Consider the following 23,714-nt stretch of genomic DNA (forward strand, 5'->3'; position numbering starts at 1 on the left):
GCTGATGAGGGGCCTCTGTACGCCTATATAGATCTTCCATTACAACTCAGCCGTTTCCAGCTACAACAGTCATTTACAACATTAACAATGTCTACACTGTATTTCTGATCAATTTGATGTTATTTTAATGGACCAATTGTTTTGTGATTCTCTTTCAAAAACCAGGACATTTCCACAAAGTCCACAAACTTTTGAACAGTAGTGTACATTTTACAGACACAGTATATTTTTACATTAGTTATATTTTCTTTGTTTTTCAGTCCCATACTTCAGTTAACCTCAAACTCTGGGGGGGTGACATACTGCTCTGGGGCCCTCACTAAGAAGTGTATGGTGGCTGTGGAGGGACATACTTCTCTGGGGCGTGGGCAGTGCAGGACAGAGGCTTGTCTCCAGGGTCGGTCCAGGACTGGGTGGGCTGCACGGTACAGGGGATCAGAAACACGGTGTACTCACCAGAGTAGTCCTTCCTGGAACACAAGAGGGAAACACTTTTGGGAAGCCCTTTGTAAACATAGATCATTCATAAGACATGAGGACTTGCATTGGGTCCCCAGGTTGATACCTAGGCTTTAGCTTAAACTAGCAGGCGAACAGGCTTATTCCTAGGCTTTAGCTTAACTTAGCAGGCGAACAGGCTGATTCCTAGGCTTTAGCTTAACTTAGCAGGCTAACAGGCTGATGCCTAGGCTTTAGCTTAACTTAGCAGGCGAACAGGCTGATGCCTAGGCTTTAGCTTAACTTAGCAGGCTAAGACATTTTTTTGTGATGACCAGGAGATCTACATTCAAACCCTCTGACACTAATTCTCCAGAACGTAGAGAAAACAGTTAGCGTTGGGCTGGAACAAAAGTCTGTCCACCAAGTAACCCTCACTGACCAGCTGTAAGAGAAAATGGCCCTCCAGAGCTGGTAGGGAGAGTCAAAGGACTTTAAATATATACACTGCTCAAAAAATAAAGGGAACACTTAAACAACACAATGTAACTCAAAGTCAATCACACTACTGTGAAATCAAACTGTCCACTTAGAAAGCAACACTGATTGACAATACATTTCAGGTGGAAATTATAGGCAATTAGCAAGACACCCCCAATAAAGGAGTGGTTCTATAGGTGGTGACCACAGACCACTTCTCAGTTCCTATGCTTCCTGGCTGATGTTTTGGTCACTTTTGAATGCTGGCGGTGCTTTCACTCTAGTGGTAGCATGAGACGGAGTCTACACCCCACACAAGTGGCTCAGGTAGTGCAGCTCATCCAGGATGGCACATCAATGCGAGCTGTGGCAAGAAGGTTTGCTGTGTCTGTCAGCGTAGTGTCCAGAGCATGGAGGCGCTACCAGGAGACAGGCCAGTACATCAGGAGACGTGGAGGAGGCCGTAGGAGGGCAACAACCCAGCAGCAGGACCGCTACCTCCGCCTTTGTGCAAGGATATATATATATATATATATATATATATATATATATATATATATATATATATATATATATATATATATATATAATAAATATATATATATATATATAAATATATATATATATATATATATATATAAATATATATATATATATATATATATATATACATATATATATATATATATATATACATATATATATACATATATATATATACATATATATATATATATATATATATATATATATATATATATATATATCTATAACTGTATATAACAGTATGTCCGTGTACTGACCAGCTGTAAGAGGAGGTGGCCCTCAGAGCAGGTAGGGAGAATCAAAGTACTGGGTATATCTATTAATATATATATCTATAACTGTATATAACAGTATGTCTGTTTACTGACCTGCTGTAAGAGGAGGTGGCTTTCCAGAGCTGGTAGGGAGAATCAAAGGACTGGGCATATCTATATATATATATATATATATATATATATATATATATATATATATATATATATATATATATAACTGTATATAACAGTATGTCTGTTTACTGACCTGATGTATGAGGAGGTGGCCCTCAGAGCAGGTAGGGAGAATCAAAGTACTGGGTATATCTATTAATATATATATCTATAACTGTATATAACAGTATGTCTGTTTACTGACCTGCTGTAAGAGGAGGTGGCTTTCCAGAGCTGGTAGGGAGAATCAAAGGACTGGGCATATCTATTAATATATATATCTATAACTGTATATAACAGTATGTCTGTTGACTGACCTGCTGTATGAGGAGGTGGCTTTCCAGAGCTGGTAGGGAGAATCAAAGGACTGGGTATATCTATTAATATATATATCTATAACTGTATATATGATAGAGGAAAATATAGTTTAGATGATCAAATGTATACTTTAATGATTAGAACCATTCATGCTAATACTATATTTGATATGATCTGAAAAGTATGGGTTCTTAATTGTACTGTTACTGAAAATGTAAGCAGAAATGAATTGTGTTTGTGTCTCCTGGGAAAGTTTTGAAGCAGGGATAAGATAGTACTTCAAACAGATAAGAATGTTTTGGTTGGATTCCATTAGCAGAGAGAAGTATATCCTTTAGGCAGGTTGGAATGTAGTTTATGGGGGGGTGAAACTATCTCCAGGACTGAATACTGCGCCATTGTACGGCTGGGAGAGGGGGTGTAACTGATGACGTCATTTTATGTCTTCTTCAGATTTAAAATGTAATGTTCTTTGTATTTTGGGTCTGTACTCATCAAGAATAAATGCTGAACTTGTTTTTTAAGACTGGTCTCTTGCTAATTCATGCAAATGATAAACTTACAACTTATCATGAATTAGAAATGAGTGCGAATTTGATTGGCTTTGGTAATAAAACATAAGGGAATTTAAAAATTCCTCTATCAATATAACAGTATGTCTGTTGACTGACCTGCTGTATGAGGAGGTGGCTTTCCAGAGCTGGTAGGGAGAATCAAAGGACTGGGTATATCTATTAATATATATATCTATAACTGTATATAACAGTATGTCTGTTTACTGACCTGCTGTAAGAGGAGGTGGCTTTCCAGAGCTGGTAGGGAGAATCAAAGGACTGGGCGCTCCAGATGAGCTGCATGTCGAACTCTATCCCCCCCAGGTGGTCCGGGACCATCAGGTGGGACTTGTGGCCAGGCAGGGTGTGGTGTGCTGGGACAAACTGGCCTGGAGGAGGAAGAGGGAGAAAACTACAGGTTAGTCATCGTGTTACTATTGACCTGGTCTCACAGGAATCGGGATCAGACCTCAACACAGTGGTCTCCTTCAAAAATGTGGAGTCGAGACCACTGTTGACCTGGTACATGTATTTTAAAATGATATGCTACAAAAGTAATAGGATACTAATTACTGTGGTGCTCTGGTACAAACTGTCCTGGCAAGGCAGAGACAAACACATACAGTGTCATCGGAAAGTATTCAGACCCCTTGACTTTTTCCACATTTTGTTACGTTACAGCCTTATTCTCAAATTGATTAAACCCCCAAAAAATCCTCAGCAATCTACAAACAATACCTCATAATGACATCACAATACCCCATAATGACATCACAATACCCCATAATGACATCACAACACCCCATAATGACATCACAATAACCCATAATGACATCACAACACCCCATAATGACATCACAATACCCCATAATGACATCACAATACCCCATAATGACAAAGTGAAAACAGGTTTTAAGACATTTTACCGATACTATTAAAAACAGAAAACAGACACACGTCATTTACATCAGTATTCAGACTGTTTGCTATGAGATTGGAAATGGAGCTCAGGTGCATCCTGTTACCATTGATCATCCTTGAGATGTTTCTACAACTTGATCGGAGTCTATCTATGGTAAATTCTATTGATTGGACATGATTTGGAAAGGCACACAACTGTCTATAAAAGATCCCACAGTTGACAGTGCACGTCAGAACAAAAAACCAAGCCATGAGGTCGAAGGAATTGTCCGTAGAGCTCCGAGAGGATTGTGTCGATGCACAGATCTGGGGAAGGGTACCCAAAAAATTCTGCAGCATTGAAAGTCCTCAAGAACACAGTGACCTCCACTGTCCTCCTTCTGTGGCTCAGTTGGTAGAGCATGGCGCTTGTAACGCCAGGGTAGTGGGTTCGATTCCCAGGACCACCCATACGTAGAATGTATGCACACATGACTGTAAGTCGCTTTGGATAAAAGCGTCAGCTAAATGGCATATATTATTATATTATTATTATTATTATTATTATTATCATTCTTACATGGAAGAATTTTGGAACCAACTATACTTTTTCCTAGAGCTGGCTGCCCGGCCAAACTGAACAATCGGAAGAGAAGGGCCATGGTCAGGAAGGTGACCAAGAACCCAATGGCCACTCTGACAGAGCTCGAGAGTTCCTCTATGAAGATGGGAGAACCTTCCAGAAGGACAACCATCTCTGCAGCACTCCACCAAATAAGCCTTTATGGTAGAGTGGCCAGACGGAAGCCACTCCTCAGTAAAAGGCACATGACAGCCGACTTGGAGTTTGCTAAAAGGCACCTAAAGACTCTCAGAACATGAGAAACAAGATTCTCTGCGGGCCTGAATGCCAAGCGTCACGTCTGTAGGAAACCTGGCACCATCCCTACGGTGAAGCATGGTGGAGGCAGCATCATGCTGTGGGGATGTTTTTCATTGGAAGAGACTGAGAGACTAGTCAGGATCGAGGAAGAGATGAATGGAGCAAAGTAGAGAGAGATCCTTGATGTAAACCTGGCCAGAGCGCTCAGGACGTCAGACTGGGGCGAAGGTTCACCTTTCAACAGGACAACGACCTTAAGCACACAGCCAAAACAACATGGGAGTAGCTTCAGGACAAGTCTCTGAATGTTCTTCAGTCCCCCAGCCAGAGCCAGGACTTGAACCTGATCAAACATCTCTTGAGAGACCTGAAAATAGCTGTGCCGCTACGCTCCCCATCCAACCTGACAGAGCTTGAGAGGTCAGAATACTTATGTACATTTGATATTTCAGTTTTTTTGTAATTATAAATTAGCATTATGGGGTATTGTGTGCAGAGTCATGAGGGGAAAAAAAAACAATTAAAAACATTTTAGAATAAGGTTGTAACGTAAAACAAAATGTGGAAAAAGTCAAGTTGTCTGAATACTTTCCGAAATTTACGAGACGTTTCTATAGCGTAGCAATTTACAGGAGGCTACGTGATACCGTACACTACAGTAGTACACAGGTCATTGAGGACTGACCCCTGAACTTGGCGTGTGTTTTGAACTCGATGACCAGACGGCCATCTTCTCTTATGTAGATCCTGATGATCTGGAGTCTGGCTGACAGAACGCTGTCTGTCTGGATGCCTAGTGGACACAGAGACATACCAGTTAAACAGAGATACACAGGAACAGAACGCTGTCTGTCTGGATGCCTAGTGGACACAGAGACATACCAGTTAAACAGAGATACACAGGAACAGAACGCTGTCTGTCTGGATGCCTAGTGGACACAGAGACAGACCAGTTAAACAGAGATACACAGGAACAGAACGCTGTCTGTCTGGATGCCTAGTGACAGACCAGTTAAACAGAGATACACAGACCAGTTAAACAGAGATACACAGGAACAGAACGCTGTCTGTCTGGATGCCTAGTGGACACAGAGACATACCAGTTAAACAGAGATACACAGGAACAGAACGCTGTCTGTCTGGATGCCTAGTGGACACAGAGACAGACCAGTTAAACAGAGATACACAGGAACAGAACGCTGTCTGTCTGGATGCCTAGTGGACACAGAGACAGACCAGTTAAACAGAGATACACAGGAACAGAACGCTGTCTGTCTGGATGCCTAGTGGACACAGAGACAGACCAGTTAAACAGAGATACACAGGAACAGAACGCTGTCTGTCTGGATGCCTAGTGGACACAGAGACAGACCAGTTAAACAGAGATACACAGAGACATACCAGTTAAACAGAGATACACAGGAACAGAACGCTGTCTGTCTGGATGCCTAGTGGACACAGAGACAGACCAGTTAAACAGAGATACACAGGAACAGAACGCTGTCTGTCTGGATGCCTAGTGGACACAGAGACATACCAGTTAAACAGAGATACACAGGAACAGAACGCTGTCTGTCTGGATGCCTAGTGGACACAGAGACAGACCAGTTAAACAGAGATACACAGGAACAGAACGCTGTCTGTCTGGATGCCTAGTACCAGTTAAACAGAGATACACAGGAACAGAACGCTGTCTGTCTGGATGCCTAGTGGACACAGAGACAGACCAGTTAAACAGAGATACACAGGAACAGAACGCTGTCTGTCTGGATGCCTAGTGGACACAGAGACAGACCAGTTAAACAGAGATACACAGGAACAGAACGCTGTCTGTCTGGATGCCTAGTGGACACAGAGACAGACCAGTTAAACAGAGATACACAGGAACAGAACGCTGTCTGTCTGGATGCCTAGTGGACACAGAGACATACCAGTTAAACAGAGATACACAGGAACAGAACGCTGTCTGTCTGGATGCCTAGTGGACACAGAGACATACCAGTTAAACAGAGATACACAGGAACAGAACGCTGTCTGTCTGGATGCCTAGTGGACACAGAGACATACCAGTTAAACAGAGATACACAGGAACAGAACGCTGTCTGTCTGGATGCCTAGTGGACACAGAGACATACCAGTTAAACAGAGATACACAGGAACAGAACGCTGTCTGTCTGGATGCCTAGTGGACACAGAGACATACCAGTTAAACAGAGATACACAGGAACAGAACGCTGTCTGTCTGGATGCCTAGTGGACACAGAGACAGAACGCTGTCTGTCTGGATGCCTAGTGGACACAGAGACATACCAGTTAAACAGAGATACACAGGAACAGAACGCTGTCTGTCTGGATGCCTAGTGGACACAGAGACAGAACGCTGTCTGTCTGGATGCCTAGTGGACACAGAGACAGAACGCTGTCTGTCTGGATGCCTAGTGGACACAGAGACAGAACGCTGTCTGTCTGGATGCCTAGTGGACACAGAGACAGAACGCTGTCTGTCTGGATGCCTAGTGGACACAGAGACAGAACGCTGTCTGTCTGGATGCCTAGTGGACACAGAGACAGACCAGTTAAACAGAGATACACAGGAACAGAACGCTGTCTGTCTGGATGCCTAGTGGACACAGAGACATACCAGTTAAACAGAGATACACAGAGACATACCAGTTAAACAGAGATACACAGGAACAGAACGCTGTCTGTCTGGATGCCTAGTGGACACAGAGACATACCAGTTAAACAGAGATACACAGAGACATACCAGTTAAACAGAGATACACAGGAACAGAACGCTGTCTGTCTGGATGCCTAGTGGACACAGAGACAGACCAGTTAAACAGAGATACACAGGAACAGAACGCTGTCTGTCTGGATGCCTAGTGGACACAGAGACATACCAGTTAAACAGAGATACACAGGAACAGAACGCTGTCTGTCTGGATGCCTAGTGGACACAGAGACAGACCAGTTAAACAGAGATACACAGAGACATACCAGTTAAACAGAGATACACAGGAACAGAACGCTGTCTGTCTGGATGCCTAGTGGACACAGAGACAGACCAGTTAAACAGAGATACACAGGAACAGAACGCTGTCTGTCTGGATGCCTAGTGGACACAGAGACAGACCAGTTAAACAGAGATACACAGGAACAGAACGCTGTCTGTCTGGATGCCTAGTGGACACAGAGACAGACCAGTTAAACAGAGATACACAGGAACAGAACGCTGTCTGTCTGGATGCCTAGTGGACACAGAGACATACCAGTTAAACAGAGATACACAGGAACAGAACGCTGTCTGTCTGGATGCCTAGTGGACACAGAGACATACCAGTTAAACAGAGATACACAGGAACAGAACGCTGTCTGTCTGGATGCCTAGTGGACACAGAGACATACCAGTTAAACAGAGATACACAGGAACAGAACGCTGTCTGTCTGGATGCCTAGTGGACACAGAGACAGACCAGTTAAACAGAGATACACAGGAACAGAACGCTGTCTGTCTGGATGCCTAGTGGACACAGAGACATACCAGTTAAACAGAGATACACAGGAACAGAACGCTGTCTGTCTGGATGCCTAGTGGACACAGAGACATACTAGTTAAATGGATTTACACAGGAAGACAACACTTCCAAGGAGAGACACAGACCTGTCCTCCAGAGCATCCCCCCCACAGACCCCCCCCCACACAGCCCCTCACCTGTCCTCCAGAGCACGGTGTCGTAGAAGAAAGAGATCTCCATTTCAGTGTGGTGTTCCAGTGAAGCCCAGCCCCTGGGAGCTGTTACGTAGATATACGACACGTAGAGAGGAACCTGCACCGTCAGGAACGACTGGGCCGAGTCCCTCGCCTGGGAGGGACATAAAGACACGACGTGAGATCAGATGACATGAGGTGACAAAATGACACAAGGTGTTACACAACGTGGCATGATTTAAAACAGCTATTGTCAGTCCTTAGACTGTTTTGCATACGGTGGTTGGCACGGAAGGATGAGTCACAGGGAAACTGTAACACTGTAGACTTCTGTGAGAAGATTATGTTCACTAGTCATGTTAGATTGTATTCAAGCCTTCAGGTCAATGAAAATAAACTGGAGTAAATGCAGAGGACAGCGAAACAAAATGCAGTGACATAGATAACCCACTAGACGAGGGTACGGTACCTGAACCCGAGGGAGTCTCTCGTACCTGGAAGTCGGCAGTGACTGAGCCTCCACAGACGTCTATGAGTTCCGTCATGTCGTAGTAGGCATCGAAGGTCCAGATGCAGCTCCTCATGTTGAGGTGTTTATACAGCCGGATGCTCTGAGCCTCTCGGACACCGGGGTTGAACTGGTAGGGTCTGTCGTAACCCGGACCCAGAGAGATACTGTCATACTGGACACCATCCAGGAAACCCATCTCTGAAACACACAGAGGACAGACACACAGAGAGAGAGAGAGGACAGAGACACACAGAGAGAGAGAGGACAGAGACACCAAGAGAGAGAGGACAGAGAAACCAAGAGAGAGAGGACAGAGAAACACACAGAGGACAGAGACACAGAGAGAGAGAGAGGACAGAGACACCAAGAGAGAGAGAGGACACAGACACCAAGAGAGAGAGAGGACAGAGACACCAAGAGAGAGAGGACAGAGAAACACACAGAGGACAGAGACACAGAGAGAGAGAGAGGACAGAGACACCAGGAGAGAGAGAGGACAGAGACACCAAGAGAGAGAGAGGACAGAGACACCAAGAGAGAGAGAGGACAGAGACACCAAGAGAGAGAGGACAGAGAAACACACAGAGGACAGAGACACAGAGAGAGAGAGAGGACAGAGACACAGAGAGAGAGAGAGGACAGAGACACCAAGAGAGAGAGGACAGAGAAACCAAGAGAGAGAGGACAGAGAAACACACAGAGGACAGAGACACAGAGAGAGAGAGAGGACAGAGACACAGAGAGAGAGAGGACAGAGACACCAAGAGAGAGAGAGGACAGAGACACCAAGAGAGAGAGGACGGAGAAACACACAGAGGACAGAGACACAGAGAGAGAGAGAGGACAGAGACACACAGAGAGAGAGAGAGGACAGAGACACCAAGAGAGAGAGAGGACAGAGACACCAAGAGAGAGAGGACAGAGAAACACAGAGAGGACAGAGACACAGAGAGAGAGGAAAGAGACACCCAGAGAGAGAGGGAAGAGACACCCAGAGAGAGAGGACAGAGACACACAGAGAAAGAGGACAGAGACACACAGGGAGAGGACAGAGACACACAGAGAGGACAGAGACACACAGAGAGGACAGACACACAGAGAGGACATGTCAAACACTTTGTTAGAGGAAGGGTGTTTATAATTTGTTGCAAGAGTCTGTGTATGCATGTGTATATGTGTGCATGAGTGTGTGTGTGTATGTGTATGTGCCATGTGTCTGATGTAACACACTTTAGAGCGTCTGCGTGTGTCCTTACCGGAGACACCCTGCAGGTCTTTGAGAGTGACCAGGTTAGAACAGACGTGCTGTTGTCTGTAGATGGACTCTGACAGCAGGAAGTGCAGGTTGTGGAGGGGCATGCTGGATACTAGGGGCAGCATACCGTCCTGGTGGGGGATCTGCACCGAGATGTGGATACTGCAGAATAAAAAGACAACACAAGGATAGTGTTCTAGAACTATTATAGACCACATGGAGGTGTTCTAGAACTATTATAGACCACATGGAGGTGTTCTAGAACTATTATAGACCACATGGAGGTGTTCTAGAACTATTATAGACCATATGGAGGTGTTCTAGAACTATTATAGACCATATGGAGGTGTTCTAGAACTATTATAGACCATATGGAGGTGTTCTAGAACTATTATAGACCATATGGAGGTGTTCTAGAACTATTATAGACCATATGGACGTGTTCTAGAACTATTATAGACCATATGGAGGTGTTCTAGAACTATTATAGACCATATGGAGGTGTTCTAGAACTATTATAGACCATATGGACGTGTTCTACTATTATAGACCATATGGAGGTGTTCTAGAACTATTATAGACCATATGGAGATGTTCTAGAACTATTATAGACCATATGGAGATGTTCTAGAACTATTATAGACCATATGGAGGTGTTCTAGAACTATTATAGACCATATGGAGGTGTTCTAGAACTATTATAGACCATATGGACGTGTTCTACTATTATAGACCATATGGAGGTGTTCTAGAACTATTATAGACCATATGGAGGTGTTCTAGAACTATTATAGACCACGTGGACGTGTTCTAGAACTATTATAGACCAAATGGAGGTGTTCTAGAACTATTATAGACCATGTGGAGATGTTCTAGAACTATTATAGACCATGTGGAGATGTTCTAGAACTATTATATACCATATGGAGGTGTTCTAGAACTATTATAGACCATATGGAGGTGTTCTAGAACTATTATACACCATGTGGAGGTGTTCTAGAACTATTATAGACCATATGGACGTGTTCTACTATTATAGACCATATGGAGGTGTTCTAGAAGTATTATAGACCATATGGAGGTGTTCTAGAACTATTATAGACCATATGGAGGTGTTCTAGAACTATTATAGACCACGTGGACGTGTTCTAGAACTATTATAGACCATATGGAGGTGTTCTAGAACTATTATAGACCATGTGGAGATGTTCTAGAACTATTGTAGACCATGTGGAGATGTTCTAGAACTATTATAGACCATGTGGAGGTGTTCTAGAACTATTATAGACCATATGGACGTGTTCTACTATTATAGACCATATGGAGGTGTTCTAGAACTATTATAGACCATATGGAGGTGTTCTAGAACTATTATAGACCATATGGAGGTGTTCTAGAACTATTATAGACCACATGGAGGTGTTCTAGAACTATTATAGACCATATGGAGGTGTTCTAGAACTATTATAGACCATATGGAGGTGTTCTAGAACTATTATAGACCACATGGAGGTGTTCTAGAACTATTATAGACCATATGGAGGTGTTCTAGAACTATTATAGACCACATGGAGGTGTTCTAGAACTATTATAGACCACATGGAGGTGTTCTAGAACTATTATAGACCACATGGAGGTGTTTTCCTGCTATTATATTCAGGAAGATAAACAGTCTGATAAATAAAAGTATACAAAACAAGATGATGGTGCAGGTGCAGCCTACTATCTCCAAAATGATGTTCCGATATTGTCCAAAATACTTTTGTGATATACCATCAAAAATAAAATCCAGATATGTAACTCGCGACTTCCCCCTTCACTATTTGTGTGTGTACATGTGTGCCTGTGTGTTTGTGTGTGTACATGCGTGCCTGTGTGTTTATGTGTGTACATGTGTGCCTGTGTGTTTGTGTGTGTACATGTGTGCCTGTGTGTTTGTGTGTGTACATGTGTGCCTGTGTGTTTGTGTGTGTACATGTGTGCCTGTGTGTTTGTGTGTGTACATGCGTGCCTGTGTGTTTATGTGTGTACATGTGTGCCTGTGTGTGTTTGTGTGTACATGCCTGCCTGTGTGTTTGTGTGTATGTTTGTGTGTGTACATGCCTGCCTGTGTGTGTGTGTTTATGTGTGTACATGCCTGCCTGTGTGTTTGTGTGTGTACATGCGTGCCTGTGTGTATGTTTGTGTGTACATGTCTGCCTGTGTGTGTGTGTGTATGTTTGTGTGTGTACATGCCTGCCTGTGTGTGTGTGTTTATGTGTGTACATGCCTGCCTGTGTGTTTGTGTGTGTGTTTACGTGTGTGAATGCTTCCCTGCTCACCGGTTCGGATGCCTCTTGTGTTTGACGTCCAGGTACTTCAGCGTGGCGATGAACGACTGGGCCTGGAACCCTCTGGCGGTTCCCGTGGTGACGGGGGTGTGGCAGATGGAACACTCGGTGCTGACGGTTGCTATGTTACTCCTCAGGGGTGTTCCAAGATGGCCGGACTTGTCCCGGGCCTGAGCCACACAGCGTACATGGAACCGCCGAGAGAAATAGATACTGTCCAGGACCTGTTGATTAAATACCGACAGCCAATCAAACTTCATCATCAATCATGCATTTGGAACCACCAGCTGTAGCTCATAAACAGAAGCCCGGGACAAACAACAAACAGAACTTCTACATTCTACTCACAACTTCCAATCGCTACTCACTTGATGGTTAAAATACTAATAATAATTATCCTACCACTACAACTACTACCACTACTACTACTGCTACCACAACTACTACTACTACTACCACTACTGCTACCACCACTACTACTACTACTACTATTACTACTACTACTACTACTGCTACCACCACTACTACTACTACTACTACTACTGCTACCACACTACTACTACTACTACTATTACTACTACTACTACTACTACCACCACCACTACTACTACTACTACTACTACTACTACTACTACTGCTAATGCTGCTACTACAACTACTACTACTACTCCTACTCCTACTACTACTACTGCTACTACTACTACTACTACTACTACTACTACTACTACTACTACTACTACCACCACTACTACTACTACTACTACTACTACTACTACTACTACTACTACCACCACTACTACTACTACTACTACCACCACTACTACTACCACCACTACTACTACCATCACTACTACTATACTACTACTACTCACCATATGGTTAACACCAGTATAGGGTGTGGTATCAGTGACGGTCTCGAAGGGTGACCTGGCCCCGTTGGTGTCTGTAGGGGCAGCCACCTCCCAGGAGAAGTGAACAGAGGTCTGGTTGATGCCTGCCTCGCCGCAGCGCTCCCTCATCACAGAGTATTTGGGGTAGTGGGGGTCGCAGGGCGTCACACACACCAGGGGGTAACCAGGCGACGGCTGCTTCTTACTGCCCTCCCTGGACACCTCAGCCACGTTATCATAGTCTGACAGAGAAACCACCTGGGGGAGTTCAAGGGGAGGTTAAAGTTCATCGTTCCATTTTGATGAAAGACAGTTAGCTGTCAGAAAGCACTGACAGAATCAATACACGCCTATCTCAAGATAGGATTCATCTCAGAAACCATGCTACAATCTTTAAAGAATGAATTTACCATTTTCAATATACAACTTATATGAGGTAATTGTACCTGAATGATTTTATAATAAGCATAATACTAAAATAATTCCATTTTAAATTTTGAATGTGAGCCATGTTCCTTACAATGGGCGTGGCCGGTAGGATGAGACTCCCCACAGCTTCCTGGTCCAGGATGGTGACTGTTGCCGTGGTGATCTCTCCAAGCACCGCCTCCACTGGGTCGTCAGGTCCGAGGACCAACGAGAAGGACTCGTGCCACTCTCTGTCCTCATTGGACAGAATCTCCACATTGAACAGGATGTGGTCCATGCCTTCATGGAAAAAAAATAAAAAATAAAAAGTTGAGTCATGTTTACTTATGCTGTATCATGCAACATACCTTCAAATAATGTAAAAACATATTCAATTTCCTGTCAAAGTCCCTCTGAAACTGGTGAATAAATATGCACGGCACCGAGTCACTTAAGAGCAGTGTGATTGGCTATGAGGTTCTTGTAGACAGATGTACTTCACTACCCATAATGCTCCTCCTCATTAAGTCTTACTGACCAGGGGTGAATTTGAGCACTCTGCTCTTGGGGTTGTAGTCCACTCCGGACTGGGCTGATCCGTCCCGGGTGCTGCAACGGACCTTGGAGGTGCGGGCCTGGTCTCCTGTCCTGACCACCATGATGTGAAGCACCTCGATGCCGTCTGGCCCGGGAGGCTCCCTCACCTGGTACGACGCCTGCTCAAACTCTATGGTGGGGGCTGGGGTGGTACAATATCAATGTTCACTTTATAATGAACATGTGAAATGAAACATACAATTAATTTTTTTTCTATGTAAAAATATGCCCTGTTTGCAATTCCTGTTTGTACTGTGTCTTACAATGTCATTACCTTATGCAATACATTACATACAATACAAACTATCAACAGCCAGTCTGCCACTCTATTCATATGTAGAGAAGCACTGAGAACAGGGAAACCTGTCCCGTTGTTTACCGTCCTCGTCGTTAGTGATGGTTACCGTGACAACGTCACTAACTCCCACCAAGGCTCCACTCCATTGGTCCCCAAGCGGCGTCCCAAGATGCACCTGGAACTCCTCCTCAGGCTCGAACACCGAGTCGTCGTTGATGTGCACCGTGCAGTTCTTTACCTGGATCATCATCATCATCATCATCATCATCATCATCATCATCATCATCATCATCATCATCATCATCATCAGCATAACATCAAAGCCAACTGTATTGGTCTGGTAGGGCTCCATACAGAGTTTTTTTTAACACATTTTAACACTAATATGTACCAACTATTATAACACCATTCCCGTGAAGAACCACTGTGGGCTAAAGAACCTACCTTCTCTCCCTGGAGGAAGGAGATACGCGAGTCGTCTGCGTTTCTCCTCTCCTCAAAGTCGTCCATCACCATGGCAGACATGGTGCGAGTGAAGCAACGGACAGAGGACTTGACCGTCAGGTCTCCCGTTCGAACGACGGGGATGTCCAGCACGCCCTCCTTCTCCGTCACCTTGTACGCCGTCTTCTCAAACTGCATGCTGGGAACTGGGAGGAAGGAATTGTTGGGGTAAATGAGCAGGGATTATGAAGTACTGTGCAATACCACTTACCATTTCAGAAGGTGTTCAACTGCTTCCAGGAGACGGTGATCTAGATGTGACTTTTATTTAGTCTTTGCTAACATATGATGGGAGTCCCTGGGTCGCCGGTTTGCCTGTGCGTGGGTTGCTGGGCAACAAAAGTTAGAAAACCTCTGCTCTAGAAGACAGGTGTGTGTGTGTGTAGGGGTGTACGTACGGTCCAAGGTGTCCGTGATGACCACGGAGGCTTGGAAAGGTTCCAGAAGGACGGCCCCCTGAGGGGAGGAGAGGAACACTACAAAGGACTCAGCCCCCTCTATGGCTGGGTTCTGGATGTCATCCATGATGGTCAGACTGCACGTCTGGAGCGAGAGAGAGAGAGAGAGAGAGAGAGAGAGAGAGAGAGAGAGAGAGAGAGAGAGAGACACAGAGAGAGAGAGACAGAGAGACAGAGAGAGAGAGAGAGAGAGAGAGAGTGAGAGAGACAGAGAGAGTAAGAGAGAGAAAGAGAGAAAGACAGAGAGAGAGAGAGAAAGAGAGAGAGAGAGAGAGAGAGAGAGAGAGAGAGACAGAGGAAAGAGAGAAAGAGAGAGAGAGAGACAGAGGAAGAGAGAGGAAAGAGAGAGAGAGAGACAGAGGAAAGAGAGAGACAGAGGAAAGAGAGAGAGAGAGAGAGAGAGAGAGAGAGAGAGAGAGAGAGAGAGAGAGAGACAGAGAGACAGAGAGAGAGAGAGAGAGTGAGACAGAGGAAAGAGACGGACCATGACACTAAATTCCTCTCAATACAAAAAAGCAACACAACTAAAATATTTTTGAAAAATGATTACATCGCTTACATTGGTATTTTAGACAATAAAACAATAACAAAATGTTTTTCTTCTTTACCTCCACAGTCTTTCCGGCTTTGAACTCCACCCTCCTGGAGGAGGGGATGTAGTCGACCCCGGGGGTGGCGGAGGGGGGGTCGGAGGGGCGCGTGGCGCACCACACAGAGGTCACTGACGACAGGTCACTGCCCTGACGCATCACTGGGATCTCTATGGTGCCTGGGAGATCAAGGGTCCGAGGTTAGGGGGTGTCAGGTCAGAGGTTAGAGTTATACCTCCTGTTCTCCCAACGGTTCATTCGAGCGATGATATAAAGTATATCTATTGATTGTTGATGACTTGAACGTAGAAATGTGACCGTTGGGAGAACAGGAAGCAAGTCAAGTCACCAGATATATAACTATCCTCAGTCACACTTTTAACCTGCATGTTAACTGCTTAATAACTGCTTATTAGCCTTTATAACCTGCTGTTATAACGCATAATGAGCTCTCACCGACGTCCTCGCTGAACGTAAACGTAGCGTTTCCCAGGGATACCGTCGAAGCATCATTTGGCCCGTGGATAACCACCGTCGCCACGCTGACATCGCCCATGCGGGCGTTATCCGAGGCGTCCGACAGGTGGAGCTCAAACTCCTCGGAGAGTTCGTATTCGCTGTCGTCGATGAGCTTGACGTCGCAGGTGGACCTGGAGACGCCGGGGCCGAAGACGACCCTGCTGTCGCCAGTCATACCTCGACTCTTATAGTCCGACCCAGACTCCAGGCCGTGTGGACCGCTTCCCTTAGCTGACTTAGGGACCGTGTGACAGAGAGCCGAGACCGTACTGCTGGTGTCACCTGGAGGGAGAGAGATGGAGGAAAGACTGTTTGGAAAGCGTGATACCCAGTCAGTGGTACAACTGAAATGTGTTACATTTAACCCTCAGTCCCTCTTATTTATTTTATTTTACCTTTATTTAACTAGGCAAGTCAGTTAAGAACAAATTCTTATTTTCAATGACGGCCTAGGAACAGTGAGTTAACTGGTCTAGGAACAGTGGGTTAACTGGTCTAGGAACAGTGGGTTAACTGGTCTAGGAACAGTGAGTTAACTGGTCTAGGAACAGTGGGTTAACTGGTCTAGGAACAGTGGGTTAACTGGTCTAGGAACAGTGGGTTAACTGGTCTAGGAACAGTGGGTTAACTGGTCTAGGAACAGTGGGTTAACTGCCTGTTCAGGGGCAGAACGACAGATTGTTTTTACCTTGTCAGCTCAGTGATTTGATCTTGCAAACTTTCGGTGACAAGTCCAAAGCGCTAACCACTAAGCTACCTGCCACACCCTGGATGGTGATCTGAAGGAATGGACTATCACTGCACTAAGCAGCACTACTGGAAGGCGCAGGTCAAATCAAATCAAAATGTATCGGTCACATGGTTAGCAGATGTTATTGGTCACATGCACATGGTTAGCAGATGTTATTGGTCACATACACATGGTTAGCAGATGTTATTGGTCACATGGTTAGCAGATGTTATTGGTCACATACACATGGTTAGTAGATGTTATTGGTCACATACACATGGTTAGAAGATGTTATTGGTCACATGGTTAGTAGATGTTAATGGTCACATACACATGGTTAGCAGATGGTATTGGTCACATGGTTAGCAGATGTTATTGGTCACATACACATGGTTAGTAGATGTTAATGGTCACATACACATGGTTAGAAGATGTTATTGGTCACATGGTTAGTAGATGTTATTGGTCACATACACATGGTTAGCAGATGTTATTGGTCACATGGTTAGCAGATGTTAATGGTCACATACACATGGTTAGCAGATGTTATTGGTCACATGGTTAGCAGATGTTAATGGTCACATACACATGGTTAGTAGATGTTAATGGTCACATACACATGTTTACCAGATGTTAATGGTCACATACACATGGTTAGCAGATGTTATTGGTCACATATACATGGTTAGTAGATGTTATTGGTCACATGGTTAGCAGATGTAATTGGTCACATAGCCTGGTTCCTCTCTAGGTTTCTTCCTAGGTTTTGGCCTTTCTAGGGAGTTTTTCCTAGCCACCGTGCTTCTACACCTGCATTGCTTGCTGTTTGGGGTTTTAGGCTGGGTTTCTGTACAGCACTTTGAGATATCAGCTGAAGTACGAAGGGCTATATAAATACATTTGATTTGATTTGACATACACATGGTTAGCAAATGTTATTGGTCACATGGTTAGAAGATGTTATTGGTCACATACACATGGTTAGCAGATGTTATTGGTCACATGGTTAATAGATGTTATTGGTCATATACACATGGTTAGTAGATGTCAATGCGAGTATAGCGAAATGCTTATCTTTGTTTGAGTGATAGGCTACTAGCAGTCTCCTCCTCAATTACCTCTTGATGGGGTCAGGGTCAGTGTTGGGGTCAGGGACGGAGTCAGGGTCAGGGATGGGGTCAAGGTTGGGGTCAGGGTTGAGGTCAGGGACAGGGACAGAGTCAGGGTCAGGGACGGGGTCAGGGTTGGGGTCAGGGTTGGGGTCAGGGTTGAGGTCAGGGACAGAGTCAGGGATGGAATCAGGGTCAGGTTTGGGGTCAGGGTCAGGGATGGGGACAGGGTTGGGGTCAGGTTTGGGGTCAGGGACAGAGTCAGGGTCAGGGTTGGGGTCAGGGACAGAGTCAGGGATGGAATCAGGGTCAGGTTTGGGGTCAGGGACAGAGTCAGGGTTGGGTCAGGGTTGGGGTCAGGTTTGGGGTCAGGGACAGAGTCAGGGTCAGGGACAGAGTCAGGGTTGGGGTCAGGGTTGAGGTCAGGGACAGAGTCAGGGTTGGGGTCAGGGTGGAGGTCAGGGTTGGGGTCAGGGTTGAGGTCAGGGACAGAGTCAGGGTTGGGTCAGGGTTGGGGTCAGGTTTGGGGTCAGGGACAGAGTCAGGGTTGGGTCAGGGTTGGGGTCAGGTTTGGGGTCAGGGACAGAGTCAGGGTCAGGGACAGTCAGGGTTGGGGTCAGGGTTGAGGTCAGGGACAGAGTCAGGGTTGGGGTCAGGGTGGAGGTCAGGGTTGGGGTCAGGGTTGAGGTCAGGGACAGAGTCAGGGTTGGGTCAGGGTTGGGGTCAGGTTTGGGGTCAGGGACAGAGTCAGGGTTGGGGTCAGGGTTGAGGTCAGGGACAGAGTCAGGGTTGGGGTCAGGGTGGAGGTCAGGGTTGGGGTCAGGGTTGAGGTCAGGGACAGAGTCAGGGTCAGGTTTGGGGTAGGGTTAATGATAGTGTAATGGTTACTAATACCTTTCCTCTCTATAGGGGCGTGTATAAACCCGGTACTCTCGTTGACGTAGTAGGTCTTCTTGTCAAACTGCAGCGTGGGTTCGTCCTCTGTGTCGTTGATGTTGATGCTGGCGCGGGTCACCTGACCCAGGAGGGCATAGATGGGCATGCTCAGCTCCATCTGGAAACTCTCCACACCTTCAAACACCTTGTCATCCTGGATCTCTACGGTACACACCTTGGTGTCCTCCCGCTCGTCAAACTGGACCTGGGGGAAGAGGTTAGAGATGTTGTTACGGGTGTAGCACAAATATGAGAAGAGGAGAGGAGGGGAGAACAGAGGAGAGAAGAGAAGAGGCGAGGCGAGGCGAGGGGGGAGAACAGAGAAGAGGCGAGGCGAGGAGAACAGAGGAGAGGAGAGGAGAGGAGAGGAGAGGAGAGGAGAGGAGAGGAGAGGAGAGGAGAACAGAGGAGAGGAGAGGCGGGGCGAGGAGAGACGAGGAGAGGAGAGGAGAGGAGAGGAAATGAGTGGAGAGGAGAGACGAGGTGAGGAGAACAGAGGAGAGGAGAGGAGAGGTCAAGGCGAGGTGAGGTGAGGAGAACAGAGGAGAGGAGAGGCGAGGCGAACAGAGAAGAGGCGAGGAGAGGAGAGGAGAGACGAGGCGAACAGAGGAGAGGAGAGGAGAGGAGAGGTCGAGGAGAGGAGAGGAAATGAGAGGAGAGGAGAGACGAGGTGAGGAGAACAGAGGAGAGGAGAGGAGAGGAGAGGAGGAGAGGTCGAGGCGAGGAGAACAGAGAAGAGGAGAGGAGAGGAGAGGAAAGGAGAGGAGAGGAGGAGAGGTCGAGGCGAGGAGAACAGAGGAGAGGAGAGGCGAGGCGAACAGAGGAATGGAGAGGAGAGGAGAGGAGGAGAGGATAGGTCGAGGCGAGGAGAACAGATGAGAGGAGAGGAGAGGAGAACAGAGGAGAGGAGAGGAGAACAGAGGTGAGGCGAGGAGAGGAGAGGAGAGACGAGGAGAGGAGAGGAGAGGAGAGTAGAGTAGAGTAGAGTAGAGAGAGGCGAGGCGAGGCGAGGAGAGGAGAGGAGAGGAGAGGAGAGGAGAGGAGAGACGAGGAGAGACGAGGAGAGGAGAGGAGAGGAGAGGAGAGGAGAGGCGAGGCGAGGAGAGGAGAGGAGAGGAGAGGAGAGACGAGGAGAGGAGAGGAGAGGCGAGGCGAGGCGAGGAGAGGAGAGGAGAGACGAGGAGAGGAGAGGAGAGGAGAGGAGAGGAGAGGAGAGGAGAGGAGAGGAGAGGAGAGGAGAGAGTATTCCAACAACTGTTTCCCAGGCTTTGCCTCAAAAAGAGAATATGTTGTCATTCACTTGCCTGGTTAAATAAATCAAATAACAGTACCTGCCCAGCGTACTCCACGTAGTCGTGCTGTCCGGGGAGAGAACCCACACTGGAGGTAGAGGTGGCAGTGCCCTGCTCCGTACGACACAGCACGATGGCATACTGGTTCAGGTTACCCGTCCTCTTCACTGTGACCGACACCGTGCCAGCCTTCTCACTCACATTGTAGCTGTGAGGGGCACAGAGGGCATCACAGGGCATCAGTTACATAAAGACAGACATACAGCAACACGATAATAGCTGAAATGGACTGTATGTATATGTATGTATAGAACTGTGGCCAAATTTAGAAGTTGCAAACCCATGAAGATGTTTGGGAGTCTGATCCATACAGCGGTCTATGGGAGTCTGATCCATACAGCGGTCTATGGGAGTCTGATCCATACAGCGGGTCTATGGGAGTCTGATCCATACAGCAGTCTATGGGAGTCTGATCCATACAGCGGTCTATGGGAGTCTGATCCATACAGCGGTCTATGGGAGTCTGATCCATACACGGGTCTATGGGAGTCTGATCCATACAGTGGGTCTATGGGAGTCTGATCCATACAGCGGGTCTATGGGAGTCGGATCCATACAGCGGGTCTATGGGAGTCTGATCCATACAGCGGTCTATGGGAGTCTGATCCATACAGCGGTCTATGGGAGTCTGATCCATACAGCGGTCTATGGGAGTCTGATCCATACAGCGGTCTATGGGAGTCTGATCCATACAGCGGTCTATGGGAGTCTGATCCATACAGCGGTCTATGGGAGTCTGATCCATACAGCGGTCTATGGGAGTCTGATCCATACACGGGTCTATGGGAGTCTGATCCATACAGCGGTCTATGGGAGTCTGATCCATACAGCGGTCTATGGGAGTCTGATCCATACACGGGTCTATGGGAGTCTGATCCATACAGTGGTCTATGGGAGGCTGATCCATACAGCGGGTCTATGGGAGTCTGATCCATACACGGGTCTATGGGAGTCTGATCCATACAGCGGTCTATGGGAGTCTGATCCATACAGCGGTCTATGGGAGTCTGATCCATACAGTGGTCTATGGGAGTCTGATCCATACAGCGGTCTATGGGAGTCTGATCCATACAGCGGTCTATGGGAGTCTGATCCATACAGCGGTCTATGGGAGTCTGATCCATACAGCGGTCTATGGGAGTCTGATCCATACAGCGGTCTATGGGAGTCTGATCCATACACGGGTCTATGGGAGTCTGATCCATACAGCGGTCTATGGGAGTCTGATCCATACAGCGGTCTATGGGAGTCTGATCCATACAGCGGTCTATGGGAGTCTGATCCATACACGGGTCTATGGGAGTCTGATCCATACAGCGGTCTATGGGAGTCTGATACATACAGCGGTCTATGGGAGTCTGATCCATACAGTGGTCTATGGGAGTCTGATCCATACAGCGGTCTATGGGAGTCTGATCCATACAGTGGTCTATGGGAGTCTGATCCATACAGCGGTCTATGGGAGTCTGATCCATACAGCGGTCTATGGGAGTCTGATCCATACAGCGGTCTATGGGAGTCTGATCCATACAGCGGTCTATGGGAGTCTGATCCATACAGCGGTCTATGGGAGTCTGATCCATACAGCGGTCTATGGGAGTCTGATCCATACAGCGGTCTATGGGAGTCTGATCCATACAGCGGTCAATGGGAGTCTGATCCATACACGGGTCTATGGGAGTCTGATCCATACAGCGGGTCTATGGGAGTCTGATCCATACAGCGGTCTATGGGAGTCTGATCCATACAGCGGTCTATGGGAGTCTGATCCATACACGGGTCTATGGGAGTCTGATCCATACACGGGGTCTATGGGAGTCTGATCCATACAGCGGTCTATGGGAGTCTGATCCATACAGCGGTCTATGGGAGTCTGATCCATACAGCGGTCTATGGGAGTCTGATCCATACAGCAGTCTATGGGAGTCTGATCCATACAGCGGTCTATGGGAGTCTGATCCATACACGGGGGTCTATGGGAGTCTGATCCATACAGCGGTCTATGGGAGTCTGATCCATACACGGGTCTATGGGAGTCTGATCCATACAGCGGTCTATGGGAGTCTGATCCATACAGCGGTCTATGGGAGTCTGATCCATACAGCGGTCTATGGGAGTCTGATCCATACAGCGGTCTATGGGAGTCTGATCCATACAGCGGTCTATGGGAGTCTGATCCATACAGCAGTCTATGGGAGTCTGATCCATACAGCGGTCTATGGGAGTCTGATCCATACAGCGGTCTATGGGAGTCTGATCCATACAGCGGTCTATGGGAGTCTGATCCATACAGCAGTCTATGGGAGTCTGATCCATACAGCGGTCTATGGGAGTCTGATCCATACAGCGGTCTATGGGAGTCTGATCCATACAGCGGTCTATGGGAGTCTGATCCATACAGCGGTCTATGGGAGTCTGATCCATACAGCAGTCTATGGGAGTCTGATCCATACAGCGGTCTATGGGAGTCTGATCCATACAGCGGTCTATGGGAGTCTGATCCATACAGCGGTCTATGGGAGTCTGATCCATACAGCGGTCTATGGGAGTCTGATGACACGCTGGGCCGTACTTGTTACAGCTGGCTGTGTCTCTCTCACCTCTGGTGTTGGAAGCTGACGAGGGACCACTGGATATGGAACAGGTTATCAGAGACAATGTTGGGCTTGCCGTCCTTCACCAGGAACTTAAAGTTGTCCACGGTCTCTGTCACGCTCTCTTCAAAGAGCACGTAGCGGATCAAGCCCAGGTTAACGTCAGCTGGAGGGGGAAGGGGGGCCAAGTTAACACAATGTTAAAAACAGCATAGACCCAAGGTTAGCACAACATAGACCCAACGTTAGCACAAGGTTAGCACAGCATAGACCCAAGGTTAGCACAACATAGACCCAACGTTAGCACAAGGTTAGCACAACATAGACCCAACGTTAGCACAACGTAGACCAACGTTAGCACAAGGTTCGCACAA

The 23,714-nt window shown here is 46.6% G+C and overlaps 1 protein-coding gene across 1 annotated transcript in view; it reads right to left on the reverse strand.

The window, feature by feature from the left end:
- Positions 1-23,714, reverse strand: part of LOC118380010 (extracellular matrix organizing protein FRAS1-like) — a 423,703-nt gene that overhangs the window by 16,270 nt on the left and 383,719 nt on the right. Inside the window, 18 exon segments of the mRNA XM_052462665.1 lie at positions 354-470; positions 2,994-3,153; positions 5,233-5,340; positions 8,263-8,413; positions 8,754-8,968; positions 10,027-10,187; positions 12,347-12,579; positions 13,228-13,503; positions 13,766-13,953; positions 14,192-14,392; positions 14,630-14,786; positions 14,993-15,198; positions 15,451-15,595; positions 16,119-16,279; positions 16,557-16,901; positions 19,353-19,599; positions 20,726-20,894; positions 23,347-23,506. Of these exon segments, the coding sequence (XP_052318625.1) occupies positions 354-470; positions 2,994-3,153; positions 5,233-5,340; positions 8,263-8,413; positions 8,754-8,968; positions 10,027-10,187; positions 12,347-12,579; positions 13,228-13,503; positions 13,766-13,953; positions 14,192-14,392; positions 14,630-14,786; positions 14,993-15,198; positions 15,451-15,595; positions 16,119-16,279; positions 16,557-16,901; positions 19,353-19,599; positions 20,726-20,894; positions 23,347-23,506 (3,400 nt within the window).

Source organism: Oncorhynchus keta, chromosome 14 (assembly GCF_023373465.1).
Source record: "Oncorhynchus keta strain PuntledgeMale-10-30-2019 chromosome 14, Oket_V2, whole genome shotgun sequence".
Lineage (NCBI taxonomy): Eukaryota > Metazoa > Chordata > Actinopteri > Salmoniformes > Salmonidae > Oncorhynchus > Oncorhynchus keta.